This window comes from Lissotriton helveticus, chromosome 10 (genome assembly GCF_964261635.1).
Source record: "Lissotriton helveticus chromosome 10, aLisHel1.1, whole genome shotgun sequence".
NCBI classification, from domain to species: Eukaryota; Metazoa; Chordata; class Amphibia; order Caudata; family Salamandridae; genus Lissotriton; species Lissotriton helveticus.
The window spans coordinates 244,622,359-244,643,046 of NC_136071.1; the positions used below are offsets into that span (position 1 = coordinate 244,622,359).

Genomic DNA, 20,688 nt, shown 5'->3' on the forward strand with positions numbered 1-20,688 from the left:
AAAAATCTTAATCCCCCTCCTTCAAATGCACATTCTCTGACAATAAGTTATAGTCTTGAGCAGGCAGGCTTACCACATTTGCCCACCTCAGCAGCCACCTCTACCCTGTTGTCTCAGCCCACCCTCAGAATAATAGTCAGCCTCTGCCCAGCCCTCTTAGAGAAGGAAAATTCCTTCTGAAGTGAGAGTGAAATGTACTGGGCATTCGGTCATGCTGGATGGCTGTAACTGGCTTTCTTAACCCAGGCAACACCACCCTAAACAATCTGCTGGCAATGTTTGTTGCCATAGCCGTTAATAAACTTGGCCACTCTAGGACTTAGCAGAGCGGCCCTGGTCCCTTATTCTCAGTGAATCGCCACCCGCATTGAACTGTAAAAGCTGATCTATTGGTTGGAAGAGTCACTGCTGTGCTGCCCACGAGTGGACCATTGTTCATGAAACCTTTGGCATCGGATGCTGCAAGACAGTACCTCTCATCTGATCATTCTTAAGTCCTCCAAAGGAACTTTCTGATCGGAAAAGACAATGAGGGACCGCCTGGCATGTCACAGAGAAATGTAGTACAGGGAGATCAAGGATACAACTGACCTCTTCGGGTAGCAAGATGTCGAAGAATTGGAGGGGGAAATCCTGGAAGCTTCTGCAGATGAGGAAGATGCCTTCTCCAGCCAATAATTTTCATCCGACTCATAGATGGAAAGAAGTATCCAGATCGAAGACATTTCTCCATGTCAACGTACCATGATTACACATGCCCCTGTAAAAATCACAGACACTCGGGACAGAGTGAATATACGGCTTCCATGCCTCCACTGTCAAAAAGACATGGGTGGCACCAACAATCTGATACTGATGCCTCATGCTTGGCTCTGAAAATTAAGCCAAAATTGCCACACTCCTCTTCGGCCTCACCAGCTTCGGTTTCAAGCCATTCAACTCATTCTTTGGCTCCCAGCACCCCATGGCCCGACAAACAGGTTCTGAGCACAAAGGCAAAAGCTCTTTAGCACTGAAAGAATAATCCACTTCCGTACCTGTTCCAAAATCTGTAATTTCCACAACAGAATTGCTTACAGAATCAATCCTCCAGGTAATGCAGGAGTGGCTCGATCTGAGGCAAAAGACAATACATATCCAGCCTCAAACTGGTCGAATAATAGCAAACGCTGGGCAGCTTCTGCCTCAAATATCTCAGCACCAGCTTTATTTTGAAGAAGTCATTGATATGCCACTGTCTCTTCAAAAGAAGAGAAAGGACATAGCCATCAGCCCTATGCTTCCTCCTTTACCTGCTTCTCCACCCCCGCAACTACCTCCTCCACCACATCCTCAGTCATACACTGGTACAGGGGACATTACACCTAAAATCTCCTCTTGGAGAAAATTATAGAGGAGATGATTCACATTCTCAACCTACAGATCCCTGGGACAACTATGATGTTGATCCTCCAGGGGATACTGATCCTGAACGTTATCCAGCCAGACCATCACCTCTTGATGAAGCTTCTTACCAGGACCTTATTGCTAGGGCGGCTGCTTAGCAACAGGTCCCATTACATAAAGACACTATTATAGGATGATTTCCTATTTGAACACCTCTCCAATACCAATAGGGTGACTCAATCTTCCCCATTCTAAAAAGCATGCACCAACATGCTGAGGAGCTGTTTAAAGACCCTGTTAGAGCACGCATCATTACCTAGGTTAGATAAAAAATATAAATTGGCACTATGTGACCGTATATATATTCAAGGGCAGTACAAAAAAAGACCGAGAGGAAGCTAGTTTCTAATAATTCCATCAGAGGTGCCCTTGATTCAGCAGACACAGGTTCCGGAGGCATAAACATCAGCATATTACGATGTAGGCATGCATGGTTGCATGTCTGGATTTAAACCAGAGGTACAACAGACTTTACTAAATGTACCATTTGACAAGAAACATCTGTTTGGTCCCCAGGTGGACCAAGCATTAGAAAAGATGAAAAAAGATAATGAGGTAGCCAATTCAATGGGGGCTTTACAAGCCTCCACTACTTAAGTCTCATTTCAGCACCCCACATATAAGCAGGGCACCAAGCCTGCATCTTCTGATGCCTCTACATGCTCATATAGACAACACAATCATGCTTCCCCTTTCTAGATGATACTATCGGAGTACATACTGAGGGAACAATCCCCCTGACAATTTAACACCTATCAGGGGCAGACTACAACAGTTTTTCAATACTTGGAAAACCATAACATCAGATCAGTGGATGCTGGACATTATCCAACCTGGTTATTGTCTGGATCTCATCACCACACCTCCAAATATTCCACCTTGCAGACACAATTTTTTCTGTAGAGCATCGAAATCTCCTAAAGCTGGAAGTAGAAGCTATCTTGCTAATGGGAGCCATAGAACCAGTCCCTCTTCAGTGTCAAAGCACAAGAGTATACTCCCTCTACTTTCTCATTCTAAAAAAAAAAGACAGATCATTAAAACCCATATTAGACCTCAGGCCTTTAAATCATTGCATACTATCAGAACACTTCCATATGGTAACTCTTCAGTATGTGATTCAATTTCTTCAACAAGGTGACTTTGTCAGCACTCGCCTTAAAAGATGCTTACTTCCATATTCCCATTCATCCAGGTCATCACAAATACCTCAGGTTTGTTATAGCAGGAAAACATTACCAATTTAAAGTGCTCCCATTCAGAATCCCAAGTGCTCCTCGTGTGTTTAGCAAGTGCCTATCAGTGATAGAAGCACATCTGTCTTCCCATATCTCGACGACTGGCTCATAAAAGCCAATGTGCTTCTCTCGGGTCAAATACACACTCAAACCACTCTCAATCTTCTGCATCAACTGGGATTCACAATAAACATAAAAAATAACATCTTCAACCATTACAGGTTCAACCATGCTTAGGGGCCATACTCAACACACAGTTGGGTTTAGCCTACACGAATCTCACCAAGATTCAAAACATTCAAATGGTGTTGCACAAATTCCAACCCAATCAAAGCATAACAATCAAAACAGTTATAGAACTTCTGGCCATGATGGCATCCTGCAATGCGATAGAACCACATGCTTGGCTGCACATATGTTGAGTGCAAGAATATCTATCACGCCAGTGGTTGCAATCACAGGGTCACTTACAGGATCTTGTGTTGGTAGACAGCCACACTCATTGCTCTCTGTAATGGTGGACAAAAGATTTGTCAAAGAGGTGGCCGTTTCTCAACCCTGTTCCCTAGATCAGTCTCATAGCGGATGCATCCCTTATAGGGTGGGGTGCTCACCTACGTCATCTAACAGTCCAGGGTCTTTTGGAACCCAAACACCAGGGTCTCCATATTAGTTACCTCGAGCTACAAGCTGTTCACTTGGCATTGAAAGAATTTCACCTCACAGGCAAAGTTATCTTGTTACGCATGAACAACATGACAACCATGTTCTATTTACAAAAACGGGGGTACACACACTTTACATTTGTCACACCATCTCAGACGATTTGGCATTGGGCAATACGTCAACATTCACCTACTAGCAGAACACCTAGGAAAGGACAACCAGACAAATGGGAACCCCACCCTCAAGTCCTTCTCCTATACTTTCACAGGTGGGGCTTCCACAGATAGACTTCTTCACAACCACAGAAAACACAAAATGTCCAAACTTAGCCTGCGGATTACAAACACCCTCAGTCCAAGGGCAATGTTCCATGGGTGAACTGCTTAGGAATATTTGCCTTTGCTTTTCCACCTCTCCCTCTTCTTCTATTTGTGGTTTGGAAGCTCAGGCAAATGTCTCTCACCCTCGTCCTGGTATCACTCACTTTGGCTCGCCAACCATGTTTCACCACTCTACTGGAACTATCAGTAGTTCCCCACAAGATGTTTCCTCGCCACCTAGATCTTCTCCCACAGAACCATGGAGAAATACAGCATCCAAACCCAAAGAAACTCAGCCTTGCGGTTTGGCTACTGAAGTCATAGAAGTTGGTTATTTAAATCCTCCATCTGAATGTATGACCGTTCTTAAAGAAGCTCACAGACCAACAACTAGAGCGCGTTATGCAGCAAAAGGTAAACTGTTTGTTTTCTACTGTCATAACAAAAACATTAATCCACTTGATTCAACTGCACAAAACATTGTCTGCTACCTTCTTTATTTACAGACCTCTGGCCTTGCTTCTGCATCCATACGTCTACATTTGGTTGCAATTGCTGCCTACTTGCAAAATAGGCAACAACTATCTCTGTTCAAAGTGCCAGTTATTATGGTCATGGAAGGCCTTAGTAATTCCACCTAGTGTTCCACCTGCACCTACATGAAGTCTCAATATTGAACTTACTAGAATTATGGGTCCACCATTTGAACCATTGCACCAATGCTCCCTATAATTCTTAGCTCGGAAGGTTGCATTTGTATTGGCAATTACCTCACTTAGGCGTGCCAGTGAGCTGCAGGCTTTAACCATGGAGGAACCGTTCTTCGACCTACATAAAGATAGGGTGGTTCTGAGAACGTACCCATAATTTTTCCAAAGGTAGTTTTATCTTTTCACCTTAATCCAGTGGTTTCAACCCACAGATCCCTTGGCCGTGGCTCCCCATTATGTTACTTTTTTTGACGGGTGGGAAGAATGTAAGCCCGGCCTCTGGAGTACTTCCATTTTATTCTCTGAAAATAATTGGCATGAAGCTGACGAAGGTATTCTAATCATAGATGTAACAAACTAAAAGTATAACCGTTGTTTAATAAAAAAAAAACTTTAATTGGTTAAGTCAGAAACAATACTCTTCAGCACTGTGGTTTTTATATTAGAAATGTTAAACAATTTTTTGTTTTTAAAAAATTGCCGTTAGCATTCGGTGCTCTCCTACAGATCATTTTTGTTGTTAAGGAGCCATTTTTGTTATAAAAGAATGATACTCCACTAATCTTACTAGCCATTTGTTCACATTAGTAAGGTTTTGGTGTTTTTACATATATTTAGCATTTCTGTCTTATCACTTCTTGTGTTGATATCAAGTATGCCAATTAGTTCTCACTTTTAAAGTGTCTTACAATTTGAGAACTCTGCAACTATTGAGTTGGTATTGCAAAACATGACAGACTGGATCTATAAACGCACTTAAGGGTTAAACTAGACAGAAAGTGACAAGGAGGTAGGTGTTTAGTGGAAGAACTAAGGCTGCAGTTATGCAGTTTACATAAGCATTGAGATTGCTAATATACACAGGAAATACACAAGGCTGCTGTCAACAAAGTAAAACCTAACGGACTGACTTTAAAATTCGAGAAGTACGACAAAAAGAAAGAGAAAAAAAATAAAAAATAAAAATAAAAAATGACAACAGAAAAATATAAGCAGATTAAACGATCAGGAATCTGAGAAACAAAAGGGATGTCCATTAATCATTGGCAGAACCTAATTGGCGAACCTCATTTGTGTACCATCTTGTAATCGGGTCCCAAATCTGTGCTCCTATTGCTTTCATTTTTCTCCCCCTAGTAGCATATATTGCGATTTCTTGTTTATAGATTGCAAGAAAGCGACTAAGCCACATATGAAAAGTAGGGGGGTCTACGTCTTTCCAGCGAGCTGCCAAAATGATACGAAGTACGGCATACCCCAGAAAAACTACCGCTTGCTCCTCTTTATTATGACCCAGTGAGTCATCGTGGCCTAGTATACAGAGAGTTAGTGAGTCCCTTATCTGACGTCCAAAGACCTGAGCCCAGAACTCCAACATCATGGTCTTTAACCGCCTCAATTCCGAACATTCTGAGAACATGTGAAGTAGATTGGCCAGTGGCTGTTTGCATCTTGGGCAGTTGTCGTCGGCCCGAAGACCCCAAGCAAATAATTTTGCGGGTGTATAGTATAGGTTGTATACTGTTTTATAATATTGTGCTCTTAAATTTGAGGCTATAAAGTATTTTGCAGATAGCGCTAGTGAAAGATCGATATCAACATTAGGATTTGCCAGTTTTACAGCCCAAGATTGTTCTGTTTGTTCAATATCATCAGGGAGATTACCCATAAGAATCTGATACAGAGTCCCTATTCTTGTCGTTTTCTTACCAATAGCTTCAAGAAATGGGAGTCTGTCTCGTATTATTATTGGTAAAGCATTGCGGATACATGACAGTATTTGGAAATATTTAAGAAAATCTTGCGTAGGGACACGATATTTTTCTTGAAAATATTCAAAAGATATAGGGATATTATGTCCTAATATGTCGCCAACTGTATTGATACCTAGATGTTCCCACCTCTGCGAGGTAGCATCATTAAGGGATGGGGGGATGATCTTACTATGCCAAAGAGGAGTATATCTTGTAAAATTGGGAATTGATAGGTATTTAGAGATTGCTTTCCAACCCACCCATGCGTCTAAAACTGTCTTCAATTTGATTTTTTTATAATACGAAGGCTCTACCTGTCTTAAAAAAAGCCCTTTACACTTATCACCGAGACTAAGTTCGTAGATCGATGGAATATATAGGTCTGGGGGCGTATAGGTATTAGTTTTTTTATCCGTAAGCAGGGGATCCATAGATTGCATCAGTGTTGCCCAGAGATATAATTTTAGATTGGGGATAGCTAGTCCCCCTCTATCCTGTGGAAGCGACATTAAGCGGAGGGATCTTCTTATCTTTCCGTAGCTCCATATAAATTTAGATATAGCAGACTCAATAGTCTTAATGAAGTTATCTCCCGCTAACAACGGGATCGCTCTAAAAAGGTAGAGGACCCTCGGGAAGATATTCATTTTAATATAGTTAGCCCTCCCAATTATAGATAGATGTAAGTTGTCTATTCTTTTGAGGTCTATTTTGATTTTATCAATGAGGGGAGTGTAGTTCAAATGGATAATTCTCTCCACTTTGGTAGTAAGGCGTATGCCTAAGTATGTAGCTTCTTCAACTTTGAGAGCACTTTCATAATGGATATTATCAGTAGCTAACACCATGGTTTTGTCCCTATTTAACGAATATCCTGAATATGTGCCAAAGGCCTGGGTAATTGATTCGATTTCCAGGATTGCCACCGTGGGGTTGTTAGTTACAACGGCAATGTCATCCGCATATGCCATGACTTTGGTGGAATATGGCCCTATTTTAATAGGCTGTATTAAAGGGGTCAAAAGTAGTTTCTGAATAAGGGGATCTATGTATAGTGCGAACAGGATCGGGGAGCATGGGCATCCCTGTCTTGTACCTCTATGCACCTTGATAAGCTCTGACTCATTGCCACATATAGAGATTTTTGCGCTAGGATCGATATATAAGGCTTTGATGGCTCTGATGAATTTTTTTCCAAAATTCTTTCGTTCTAATATGTTCCAGAGAAACTGCCATGCTACTCGATCAAAAGCCTTTTCGGCATCAAGGAGAATCATCGCCATCTCGCCCCCGTGGTTCCCATGATATCAAAAAGGGTAGTGGCTCTCCGGGTATGATCTGTAGTGCCCTTTCCGGGTATAAATCCGTGTTGCCAGGGGGATACGAGATGTTTGATAACCCCGTTCAGTCGGTTGGCTAGTACTTTTGAGTAGAGCTTTGAGTCAGAGTTTATCAGGGATATCGGTCTGTAAGATGAGGGAAGCTGAGATGGTTTACCTTTTTTGTGAAAAATTATAATATTCGTTAGTTTCCAGGAGTCTGGTGGGGCGGAGTGATACTGCACTCCGAGAAAGAGATCTAACAATAGCGGGATTATTTGTTTACCTAGGATTTTATACAGTTCTAGGGGGATTTTGTCGGGGCCTGCCGCCTTACCATTGGAAAGTTCGGATAAGGCAATCTCTACCTCAGTATAGGTAATTTCTCTCTCGAGTATTATTTTAATCCTGTCATCTATCCTAGTATTTATGTCTTGGTCTGGGAGCCAGTTGTTCAAAAATGACGTGATGTCCGAATCCGAATTTGTCAGATCGCTGTGATACAATTTCTTATAATATTTTTGAAATATGTTTAGGATATCCTGCTTGGATGTATATTCCTTGGCTTCATATTCAATCATCTTTATATTGCCTTGTGATTGTTTTTGGCGTGTTCGTAATGCTAAGTGTTTGCCTACATTCTCCCCTGATTCATATAGCTTATTTTTGTTAGCTTGATAGGTCTCGGCTGCTTTTTGGATCAAGGTGTTATTAATTTCATTTTTTAATATCAGTATTTTTTTAGGGGTTTCAGATGTTGCAACCCCCTGGCCTATCTGAGTGGCATGGAGTGTCTCAAGATCAGAAAGTTCCTCCATGAGCTGTGTATTAATATTGTCTTCCCGCTTCTTTTTATTGGCGACAAATGAGATAGTTTCTCCCCTTATTGCCGCTTTAAAACAGTCCCAGACCGTTACTCGTGACGCGCTAAAGCGGTTACAATCGAAAAAGCCCTGTGCCCAATTTTTCATATGTGTTATGAATTCCTGATTGATCAAGAGTCTTCTGTCAAAGGTCCAATTACACTTTGGTTTAACCAATTCGGGGAGATCAAAGACAAAGGTGAGCGCATTGTGGTCCGAAATTGTTTTAGGGGACTTAATCATATCAATCATTACCAAGCCCTCTAACGATGACATGATATAGTCGATCCGAGAATATTTATTGTGGGGGTAAGAAAAGAATGTATAACCGTCTGTCTTTTTGCCTGACTGAACCCACATATCTAGTAAGTTATGGGTTTCCATTAATTGCCTAAGTGCGCTAAATACCTTTGGTTTGCGTCCTTTATAATTCAAAGTAAAACTGTTATTGATGAGTACGCCTATATCTATGTTGAAATCCCCACAAAAAATTAAGGAGCCTGTCCAGGAGGCCAGTTCTATCTCTAACTCTTGGAAGATGGTGGGATCATCCATATTTGAGCCATAGATTGCGCATATTGTAAGACCGCATTTTAGTTGAGCTATCGCCCATCTGCCATTCTTATCCGCTGATCTGCGAGTCGGGGGGCCCATAATAGGTTTAGCTAAAATAGCTATCCCTCTAGTTTTAGAGGATTGGGTTGTGGCTACCAGCAGATTATATCCAGGTAATTTAAGTAATTCCCTATCAGCAGTTACAATATGAGTTTCTTGCAGGCAAAGTATGTCTACTGGATTCTGGCGTGTTAGTTGGAATAGTTGAGCCCTTTTACTTTTATCGTTTAAGCCTGCCACGTTCCATGAACATAGACTCACTCTCCCCATTTAAAAAAAAATACGTTCAACCTGGTTTTCATATATCGACCAATTGAGCTGTAACTAGCGTCAAAAATTATAATGTCTCTTGTTTCTCTGCCATATTTGTTGTAATCCACAAATAATATTTGCATATTCTTTACTTTGCGAATGAATTTGTACATTTTTTTGCATTTAGCAATTCGAACTTCATTGCGTAGATGCTAGATATGCTTTATAAATAGGGCTCCCGTTTTTCAGTTTTTACGGATTTATTCATATAAATACAGACGGAAAACAAGTTTTCCTTTGTCTGTATTTATATATATAAACGGGAAAATACGAGTAAATTTTGCTGTGCTGCCGTCTGGTGTCTCTCCCTCCTTAGAGGGTTAAGAGGCGTCAGCCCGGGCTGAGACGCACCTGAGTACTTCACAGGTCTTTGAAAGACCAGAATCGCCGGCCACAAGGTATTCGTGACGTCGCCCCTTACCCCTAAACCCTGAGACGTGCCACCTGTGAACCCAGCCCGCAATACCTTCTTCTGTCCCGAGAGGGCCGAGCCGGAGCCGGGAATCAACTGCAAGGTGAGTCTGCGTCCCAGTTGTGCTCAAAACGGCGGCTGGTGGCAGATGCTAAAGAGCAAGGATTCTCCCTTTTAAATCACAGGGAAGGGAGCCCTCTTTCTTTCGCCCCGCAAATCCACCTTTTAACATCAGTGGGGGCCAGCACCCTTACTCGAGTGCACCCCCGCATTAAGGCACAGAGACCCATACCCTCATTAGACACGGACCTGCTTTCCACACTCGGGATTCTTTGTTTTAATCAGGTCCATGCCCCCACATTCCTCCAGAGCGCTGCTCGACGGCCCCTCGGCTCGCTTCTGCCCCAAAATGAGTGGCAGGCAAGGGGTCACCACATCCTTGGAAAAACGAGTGATTTTGCAAACTTTGACATTGAACTAATTTTGAACCTGTGTGGGCAAATACAGGGCTCAGCCACAGAGGGCTTTATTTACGGAGCCACAATATTGCCCTAAGCACAGGGAAAAAGTGCACAACTAAGATGGCAAAACCAACGCTCCAGTATTGGGAGCTTGCCATAAAAATTGAAATTGAGCAGCGTGTTATCTGCTTTATCGCAACAAGCAAACACATGCAGGCAGACGGGGCTTTCTTATTCTGGCTCCTGCTCGGCCCATAACAATGGCCTATTCTGAGGGGTCATCAGGCCTCAATCTGTTTGAGTCTCCTGTCTGGGTGTGAGCAGCCAGGAGCCTCACACCTAGAAGCAAATGCCACAGATGGGAAACAAAGGCTCACACCTGTTATCACTTCACACACACTTAAGAGAGGCACCTTTTCACTTTGTTCAGGCAGCTGAAGGCAGTGTGAGTTTCTCTCAGTGGGGCTGTATGGTGTTCAGTGGGGGAGAGGATGTGGCACTCTGCCAATGACAGAAACTGCAAGGCTCTGAGACAAACGGCTTGTGATAGCACTTTTAAGCATATTTGGGACATTTTGCAAATGGTAAAGTTTGTTTTCAGATGAATGTATAGTGTTGACCAATAACAACTGAGCGCATGTGTGCATTGTCAATTTAAATAAATGTGGAAAAATACTAGCTGTAGCGTCGTCTTTTGCTTACGGCAAAAATAAATGTGGATAAATACAGAAAAAATGCCCGAAAAATAAATATGGATAAATACAGACGGAAATGGCAAAAAAATAAATATCATAAAACCTGGAGCCCTATTTATAAATGAATCAGAACTATGCCAGATACAGGTAGCTTTGTCTATTTGTTCTGATGACAACCCTGTTGCCAATCTTGTATTTGAGTCGAAATGCTGATGTGCTTATTCAGATAGAATGCATTGACTTAAATAAACATATACAACTATTTTAATGTGTAAAAGTCATTGTTATAAGGTTCCTATGAATTTAGTTAGTTTATGTAGTAGGTCAACATAACTTTACAATATAGAGACTCATTCTACTTATATCCACAGTAAATGTTGGTAAGGCCAGCTCAGAGTACTACATATAAACTCCTACACTTCCAGAGTTGTAGATGTTGGCAGTAACCTCGAACATCACCACTCTGATTCCCAAGGTATTAGTGGAAACGGATCTAACCCTTTTGTTAGTCACTTTTGCATTGCCCAAGGTGTCACAAGGAAAAGACACGAGAATACATTTTAAAGTGTTTATTGAAAATAGCTAATCCTTGTAAATAAAACATGAGCTGCAATTAAGCAGATGAAACACATCACTGTTACAAGCATTATTGGAATGGTGAAAAACAGAAACAATTCAACCATGTTAATTGTTCCTAATGTTACTCATATCTATCACTAATACCTCTATACTAGCAAGAGCATATCGGGAGTATCCTTCTACCAGACATGTTGGAATGATCTTAACCCTTACCTTGGTATAATATGGCAGAAAGCTGGTCTCAGTACTTTAACAAATGTACCCCGTCTGAGTATCAAGGCCTGCACACTTCTCTTGTACGGTTATCTTACGTCTCAGGATGCAGGCCGGGGCCTGCAGAGCTGAATCTCAGTCACAGCTCACATTTGCTTCCATGATAACTCTGGCGTGAAGTGCCTCTCGCCAAATTCAGCATGGATGCTGTTTAAATAATAAAATACCAGCCATACTGTACTGTGCCAGAGGTGCAGAACAGCATCTTTAATTAGTCTGGAGAGAAAGAGTCCACTCCTACAACCACAAAAATAAAACAAGGGCCTTGCATTTTGAAATGTGTTGCCCTGGAACTAATTGTGCAGACTAAAGGGCAACAAAATCTACCAAGAATAAATAAATGTGTGTGTGACTCTTCCTCGTATTATGGGAATATATGTGCAAACCGCCATCAGAAAAAGATGCTAAGCTAAAGTAGAGAGTAAATGTAATCCCTATAACTTAATTTGCAATATATCAATCAATCATGGTGTTAAGTAGTTTGACTATTCATTTCACATTGCCCTTTTATCTCACCGATCGATGTGCCGTTGTTCACTTAGTATGTCTGGCAATTATTACCATTCTTATGTTTTCAGTACTAAAAGATAGATATTAAAAATAACATTGATTTCCTCAGTACTCCCTGGTCCATTGTAGGTTTACGTCATTTACTAAGGCACTTGCTGTGGATCTTTGGTCACAGCCACAAACTAAAATTGTAAACAACGGTTCAATTTGTTAACTTGTTTGGATTCATAGATATCCTGCTTGGCATACTGGGTAAGGGTTTACTGTCTTTGGGTCCCAGTTTATGAACATCTTTGTAGCTCCTATGTGCTAGCAAAATCAAACTTATTCATGGAAAAACCTCCTTCATATTTTGTGAGCTCTGAATCAATGAGTGGCTGTGCAGGATGACCAGCAGTATTGTCTTTATGCTTTGTGGGGCTCCATGCTCATACAAACAACTGGGTCTGCAGACTCATGTTTTTGACTCCTCCTTTGTTTCTTCTTTGGATTGTCTTAATCTGCTTTTCTATTTTCTGTCTCTTCCCATGATTTACTGATCTTCGGGTACTGTCGTATAGAGCAGGTTTTCCACATATGCTAATTCCCTTTTTATTAAATTGTTTTTTTGAAAAAAGCATTTTTAAGCATTTACAGTAACATACAGCAGATCTACATGAGTAGTCGATAACTGCAGTCCCAGATCATTCAATTCACGTATATAATAGACATTTTTCAGCAGCTTTCTCATAAAAAGTAGTTCATTGTATTTCCAACCTTAGCCCTTTTCTCACTAGCTTGTCTCATTCTCCCGTCCTCAGTAATTCAAGGGGTCCCATTAGGGAGATCTGTGAATTTTAGTGATCATTTTCTCTCAAGTTACTAAATCATCCACAACTTATTCTGAATCCCTTTTGATTGGAATCCAGAGGATAGCCTTCTCTCCACTGATCTTAGTCCTTACCCTCATAACCCCAACCACAGCTTGCAGCACTTTAGTGAGCTGCAAAGGGCACCCCACGCACTGCTACCGTGGCCATGGGTGTGTCCATTGGAGCGCCTTTGAAATGACATTGGATCCTCTTCATCGTTTAAGAATATGCTTATGTCACCTCCTCACATGGTAGTGAATATGACTCGACGCAAATAGTTTCCTGAAACTTGCCACTTTCTGAAATGCTCTGGCGTGCAAGCTATCCTTGTCTCAAAATGAAATTATCTGTAGTTGGCAGAGAGGCTCCACAAGCTTCATTTCGAGATGCTTCTTTAGCTGCCATTTGCTCTGCCCAATTTTCTGCAAACGCTTTTCCAACTTGACCATAACATTTGTCTGTTTTTCACTCTGCCTTTGTGCTCCTGTCGTTTGGATATTTGTATTACTTGTTTTTCCCCCTACATTTCAAGATGAGAAATGGTGGGCTTTTATTTGTGAGCGACCGGCTGTGTCGTGCTGATCGTGGGTTGTGCAGATTTCTCTGTGTTCTATAATGGGAGAGAAAAGACTCTTATTTTACTTGAAAGGCATTTAGAGAGGCTTCTTTTTCGTTGAGTCTGCATCCCCTTTTAATATTTTAACAGCAGATTGCTTGCTACTATAATCATTTTTGTTTCATAGAAGAGGTCCACTTTTGATTATTCGCAAATTAGGCTCTAAAGACCACGAGTAGTTTATGGTACTTGATGTTTTCAAACCTTCGATTTTTTATGGGCATTTCAGAAGCATTTTGTACTCTGTGGTCATTACATCTGTTATCATAGATGCTTGTTTGGTGGTGAGGACATTTTTTACAAACGTCTTGAACCTGTAACCTAGGTGGTACTGCCCCTTCAATTTATAGAACATCTGTACATTTGCTTTCTACTTTTCAAATAATTGTATCTTTAATTCCTTAACTTTGAGTTACACCACATATTATACGTGAGGCAGGTACTAACTACAGTGCCTCAGTGATTTGGTTTATGCAAGTAGGTCCAGTATATGAGATATTTACTAAACTTCTGTTTTTCTTTTTAAGCTTACGGAAGAAGGCAGCAGAGAGAATGAGCTACCTGGAACTCATGGTGAGTACATTGCAACTTGTCTTAACTAATGGAATCACTATTAAGTATTTTTAAGGTGCACTTCTAGCTTTATAATATTGTTTCAAGGTGCTCTGAATCTGCTTTTTGTAGGACTAATGATGTTTTATAATCACCAATATTCCAAGCAATATATCCCTGAAAAGCCACAGAGCATTTCTTGAGTTTACAAAGGGGCTGGTATCACAGTGTAAAGATTCTACATTTTGAATACTAGGCATCTCAGACAGGTTTCTCAGTGTGTCTGCCAGTCAACGTGATCAATGGATTAACATAAACCACACATAAGCACTGGGCACCCAAGGCTCTGGCATCTAAAGATCAAATATGTCATGATCTGCTGTTCTATATAAATCATATGAATTTTAACATAGAGCAGAACCTCCAATTCTTCAGGAACTTTGCGAACACCACAGTGTTATACTTTCCTTACTAGAAAGTTGTCATCTGCTTGTTGTTTCAGGGTTTATCTGCGGCTATTAAATGGACACCCAAACCATGTGGCAAATTGGAGGAAAGCATATCAAATTTCATCTCCGTGGAAAGAACAAAAAACGGATTGTACCAAAAAGCTGCATTAAGGTTTAGTAGCCTTTGCAGTTGTGTTATAGGTCTCAGAAAGCAATTTCTTCTACCCTTGATATCCAGCTGTGTTTTGAGTTAGCCTAGGGGAGACTGAGTTTGCGATCACCCTCCAGCATAAATTCTAGAGGCTCCAAATCTTTGACAACGTAGGAAAAGTGATTCTTAACCAGCACTTATATTGCTACAGCGCGGCTCCAGAAATCATTTCTAATCAATGCTCACCATTTCCCTGAAACCTTAAAACACACACATCATGCATCACTGGGGCCCATAACACTGCGCATTTACCCTGTTCACTTACACTTGGCTTCAAGGCTTTGGTGAATCGCAATGGAGAAACGCTGTAACATTTTGGTGGAGCGTCTAAACCTATTTAACTATTCATTATTTACATCTGCAGATTTAACAATTAACCATGGATTAAATTATTCAGACACACCACCATAGTGGCAATGGATCTGCTAGAATGAAAATTAGGCGTAGGACGAATCAAAGACCAGCTTTTACTTCTTCATTTTCTAATCTTTATTCAAAGCAAAAACTTTATCATGTCTGACATTTAAGCATTAGTAAAACTTTATTCGATAAAACTTAAACTTTATTTCAAATGATCCTTTTATTTGAGCTCAAGGAAAAATCGCTTTATTTTAGAAAAACAGTTAAAGATTAGCAAAGAACAGATAGTTCCAAAGTCATTCTCTCCTAACATCCCTAACTAACACCCTCATCTTATCCTTCAATCCTGCAAAGCAAACAAATAAATTCATAAGAGTCTTACATCCAGGAATCGGTCAGCAATCGGGCAGCATCTCCGATGGAAATGGAAAAAGCGACCCCACCTAGACAAAACCAGGGGTTTTATACCCTAAATCCCTAACTTAATCTATCTAAAATGTAACTACCATCTCTTATTCAGAATTTCATTGGACACATTTCGGGGTGGGTGAGCATCATCTCACCACTACAGCATCATTTTTTCAACATGTCAGCAAGAAAGAAAGGGTAATTGTTTAAGTTAGTCCGTGGCCTAGACATTTCCGTGTACTTGTAACATCGACAAACTCTCCCAGGCTCTGAACATTACATCGTCCAGGGTTGGCACCCATCCTAGGTTCCGGGCCACAGCAGCCTTGAACCTCCTTGAGCACAGGCAGTTCACTCTGACTTGCAGGTTTTGGCGCGCCTGCGCAGTTCAACTCTTGCTCACAGTTTACCCGACCGTCCATCTTTGCACAGGCCTCAAAGGCCACTTGTGGAACTATCATGAAAACAAACACAGATTTACATTAGCTATTGAATTTAAACCCATTCTGTTTACCTCCCACCTTACTAATGTTCCCCAATTAGTTGTTACCTAGCAGATAAGCTACATAAATGCGTTTTAAACTTACATTTCGACCTCTCCATCACATAAATGAATACAATAAGCACATTTAAATTGCGTTTGTTTACGAATAAGCTGCACATTAGTTCACAACACGATAACAATACATATTAGCTGGGTTAAATTGCACCATGCAAGCAAGTTAGTTCTCCCCATGTGTATAAAAATAATGTGTGCACTTTACTCTATGGTTGGTTAATTTCACAAAACATGCAATCAGTAAGTGTTAAATGTTATAGGACATTAATTTCACGAGGGGTACACAAAATTTTGCGTTTGCCACCTCGCTCCATCAATTCCCTCATCTGGTGATTTTATCACCAAATAACCCTCAAAATTTTGGAAATTTAGCAGAACATGTTTCAACTTCTTTTTGTTAATGACATCTATACTTTTGTCTCTTTCTCTTTCGAATCTTTAAGAACCTTATCGTTAATATCTTCCATTTCTATCTCATTCTTTTCTCTTATTCTTGCCAATCTTTCTTCATTCCTTTTCTTCATCAAGTTTCTGAAATCTCTTCTACCCTTGTATATACAGCATAACCATATAAAGAAAATCACTATCACTATAACTGTTATTGGAATTAGTATCTTACCTATAATTGAACTACCTATTTCTTGAATCCAACGTTTAATTGCTGAGAAATTTTTACCCAGCCTTACAAGGACACCGTCAACCTCCAGTGGTTCAATTTCTTTATGAAAATCTGTAATATTTATAATATACTTTTCAATGTTCTGACTTTTATCTGGAATATAAGTACAACAATGTTGAACTTTCAAAATTCCACAGACTCCTCCCTTTTTTGCTAAAATTATATCAAGGGCAAGTCGGATTTGCATAACCATAGCTCTCGTAGACACCATTTCAGTATCTACCATTAGGAATCCTCCTGCTGTATCTGTTGACAATTTATCAACAATTGTGGACAATTTTCTGATTCTATTTGCATTGAACGAAATTCCCACTGCTGGTATCAGTGCTCCAAATACATCACCTATTATTTCTAACACAGTATCTCTTCTTTTTCTACTTAGAACTTTACCTATCTCATGCTTTCCATTAGTACCTCTATCTACATGAAATATTTTAGGAAAGACCAAACCCACATAACATGTCCCATACCAGTGGTCAGGCAACCTATAATAAGCTTTATTCCCACATATGAAATAAATTCCAGGGAAAACAGGATCATTTCCTCCTTTAAATCCCCAACCTCCTAAAATTCTATAAGTGTCTTCACATTGACTCGCACCCACAAAATAATTGTCATACATTGAATTATCTCTTCTGATACAAAATTTTCCCAACATTGGTGCATCTATATTTAATGCCACATTCACATTCTTATCTTCAATATTCTCATCATCAAATGTATAATATTTTGACTTTGCATGTTCCATCTTTTCTTTTCTTTTATAAGCAATTCTTCTTTCCTCAACCATATTTAAAAACGCCTTCTCTTCAATTCTCATTTTACAGGTCAAATTATTATTAAATGCATACTTGTGTGTTAACTCATCTACTTCTATAAAATATTCTCCCATCACTTCTGCATGTCTCCTTTTGTTTAGTGTGGCATCGATCTTCAACTTTGCAAATATCTCATCCACATTAGAATATTGATATTCCAATTTACCAGTCTTATAAAACAAACTTGAGATTACACTACAAGTAACTCCATAAGTAAGAGGAAGGTGGTGATAGGTCACCCCTTCTGACACTGATGCTGGCAACTTTACACAAACATAACAGTCATCAACATTCATAGTTTTAATGTACTCAAGCAATAATTTTGAAAAAGTATTTTTGGTGAAGTCACTAATGGACTTATCTTGATGCAACTCGGGCTTATACACATGTTTCATGTACGTTTTCTTTCTCATTTGGCTTACTGGTACTCACATTCGGTTTTAATTTTGTTAAATTAATTTGGAAAGGAATAACAATAGCTAAAATTATCCATAGTAATAGTCAATAACCCCATGCATATTGAGCAACACCTGCACCATTTTCTAAAAATAGAACATTTCGTCTTGTGATTGTTCATTGCCATTTTTCTCTAACACTGTTTCTTCGACCTTGTGTCACCTATAATTTCTCACCTCACACAGCACCCTAACAAGTTTTCTTCGACTTTGTGTCAATTTCTATTCTAAATATTGCTATGATTAGTTTTTCTAACAAGCTTTCTTCGGCATTGTGTCAACTCCGACCTCTTCTATTATTTACAAAAAACCGTCTCACAGGACTTCAGACTTTTTATTTGAATATCATATACTTTGAGCACCTAACTTTCCATTTCTTAATTGACTTCTTTACCCACTTTTCCCAATTGGCTTTGGGTCGTACAGGTTTTCTTGACTACTATTAACTTCAACAATAGGTGGAAGAACAATATATGTCCACTCAGGTGACTTATACCTCTGATTTGGGCGTCTTACTCTTTTTGGCCTTTGAATTGTCTCTATTTTCTTTCCCAGCGTCTCTTTCTGACTGGTAATTTCATTCACTTGCTCTTCTTGTTCCTTTGTTGCATTTACTATTTTGAATCTCAATCCTCCTGCCCCTTTAGGCCAATTGTCTCCTTTGCTGACTTTCTTAGTCTTTAGTTCTACAGTGTTATGCTCCACTCTCCAAGCTCTTTTTCTTGTGCTTTTTCTTAATGGAGTCTCATCTGCACTGTCATCAGTTTCACTTTCGGTGTCTTCTACTGTATCATTTATTATGATTTTCACAATGTCTTTGTCTTCATCGGTCTTAGTTTTCTCTACTGTCACTCTGTCAGGAACTCTTTCATAACTGGTACTTGGAATCTCATCCTTGTCGTGAGTTACTTCCTCTTCCCCAGTTTCAGGAATTCCGTTCCTACTTCCAGAGTTTTCAGTTTGCGTTTCAGCTTTCTCTTTTTCTACAGCTCTCTCTTCACTTTCTTTTGCGTCTTTACTGGTGCTTGCCTTTACCGATTTTTGATCTTCAGGTTTATCTTCTGAATCTGGTATTTCAACAAATTCCCTTTCACCTTCACCTTCAGACGCAGAACTGGCTTCTGATACTTCCAGATGTCGACGTTCTTTCCGATCTTCTGTATCTGGATCCTTTTCTGGTTCAGCCTCAGAATCAGAGTCAGTTGTACTTTCACCGTCGTATGGGTATTCAGGTTCAGGCACACTAATGGTGTGACTAGCATGAACCCACCTCTTCAATCCAGCACACTTAACTGCAGTGTTACTGATCAAGATCACCTGACGTGGTCTTTGCCACCTTGGTACCAAACAATTCCTTCTGCGATGAACTTTCACTCTTACCCAATCCCCAGGGACTAGATCGTGAGCTGGAGTTTTTTCTTTGGAATTTGATTCAGTTCCCACCTGGTGGAGCACAGAAGTTACCACATCAGACAGGTTTTTGCAGTAATCCAGTATGATGTCATCATTAATAGTCAACAGTTTATTAACTGGTACATAGGCCTGTCTCATCACCCTGCCCATTAAAATTTCATGTGGGCTTAATCCAGTTTTTCTGTCAGGTATGCTTCTCAGAGTCATTAAAACAAGTGGCAAGGCGTCAGGCCACTTCATTCCAGTTGCCAAACACATCTTTGCAATTCTGTTTTTAATCGTGCCATTTACCTGTTCAACTACTCCTGAAGCCTCAGGTCTATATCCAGAGCTTCACAAATCATCTGCATTAATTCATTTTGAAAATGCGGGCCTCTGTCCGATTCAGTCGTGACTGGGAACCCGAAACGCGGTATTATCCCACGCAACAACAGTTTAGCAACAGTTATTCCATCATTCCTTCTCGTGGGGAAAGCTTCTACCCATCGAGAGAACAAGCAGATTATTACAAGAATGTATCTGAGTCTGTTGCATGGAGGTAATTCAACAAAATCCATCTGAACTCTTGTAAATGGTCCACCCTCCCGTCCTATGGTTCCCAAACTTACAACATTTTTCCTGTTCTGATTAAACTGCTGGCAGACTAAGCATCTTTGACACAAACTTTCAGCAATCATTCCGAATTTAGGATTATACCAAGTTTGTCTAAAGAGACGGATCATGGCGTCTCTGCCAATATGTGCTTGACCATGGTACATTCGGGCCATATCTGAAATCATGCTATCGGGCATTACTGGTCTTTCATCTTTGTAAACCCAAATTTCATCTTCCTCCCTTTGTCTACAGCCTGATTTTAGCCAAATATCTTTTTCCTCTGTTCCTGCCTCTTCCTGCATCTGCTTCAGTTCCTGCCAAGTTTCTACTACAATGGTTAGCATTAAAGGACTTGGAACATGTTCTTCAGTTTTCTCCCGATTGATTGAAATTTGATTTTTAGCGCAATGCTTTGCAATTGCATCAGCATAACTGTTTCCTCTGGTGATATAATCATCACCTTTCTTGTGGGCTGAACATTTTACCACAGCCAGCTGTATCACATCAATCAATGTTTTCACAAACTCAGCATTCCGAATGGGTGTTCCAG

General features: G+C 40.2%; 1 protein-coding gene across 4 annotated transcripts in view; it reads left to right on the top strand.

The window, feature by feature from the left end:
- The window catches only part of MAP2K3 (mitogen-activated protein kinase kinase 3), a 470,125-nt gene that overhangs the window by 423,193 nt on the left and 26,244 nt on the right, over window positions 1-20,688 (top strand). For all 4 annotated transcript variants that reach the window (XM_078665238.1, XM_078665237.1, XM_078665239.1 and 1 more), the window contains one exon: window positions 14,168-14,213. In XM_078665238.1, coding sequence (XP_078521364.1) covers window positions 14,168-14,213 — 46 coding nt within the window. The remainder of the gene's footprint in view (window positions 1-14,167; window positions 14,214-20,688) is intronic.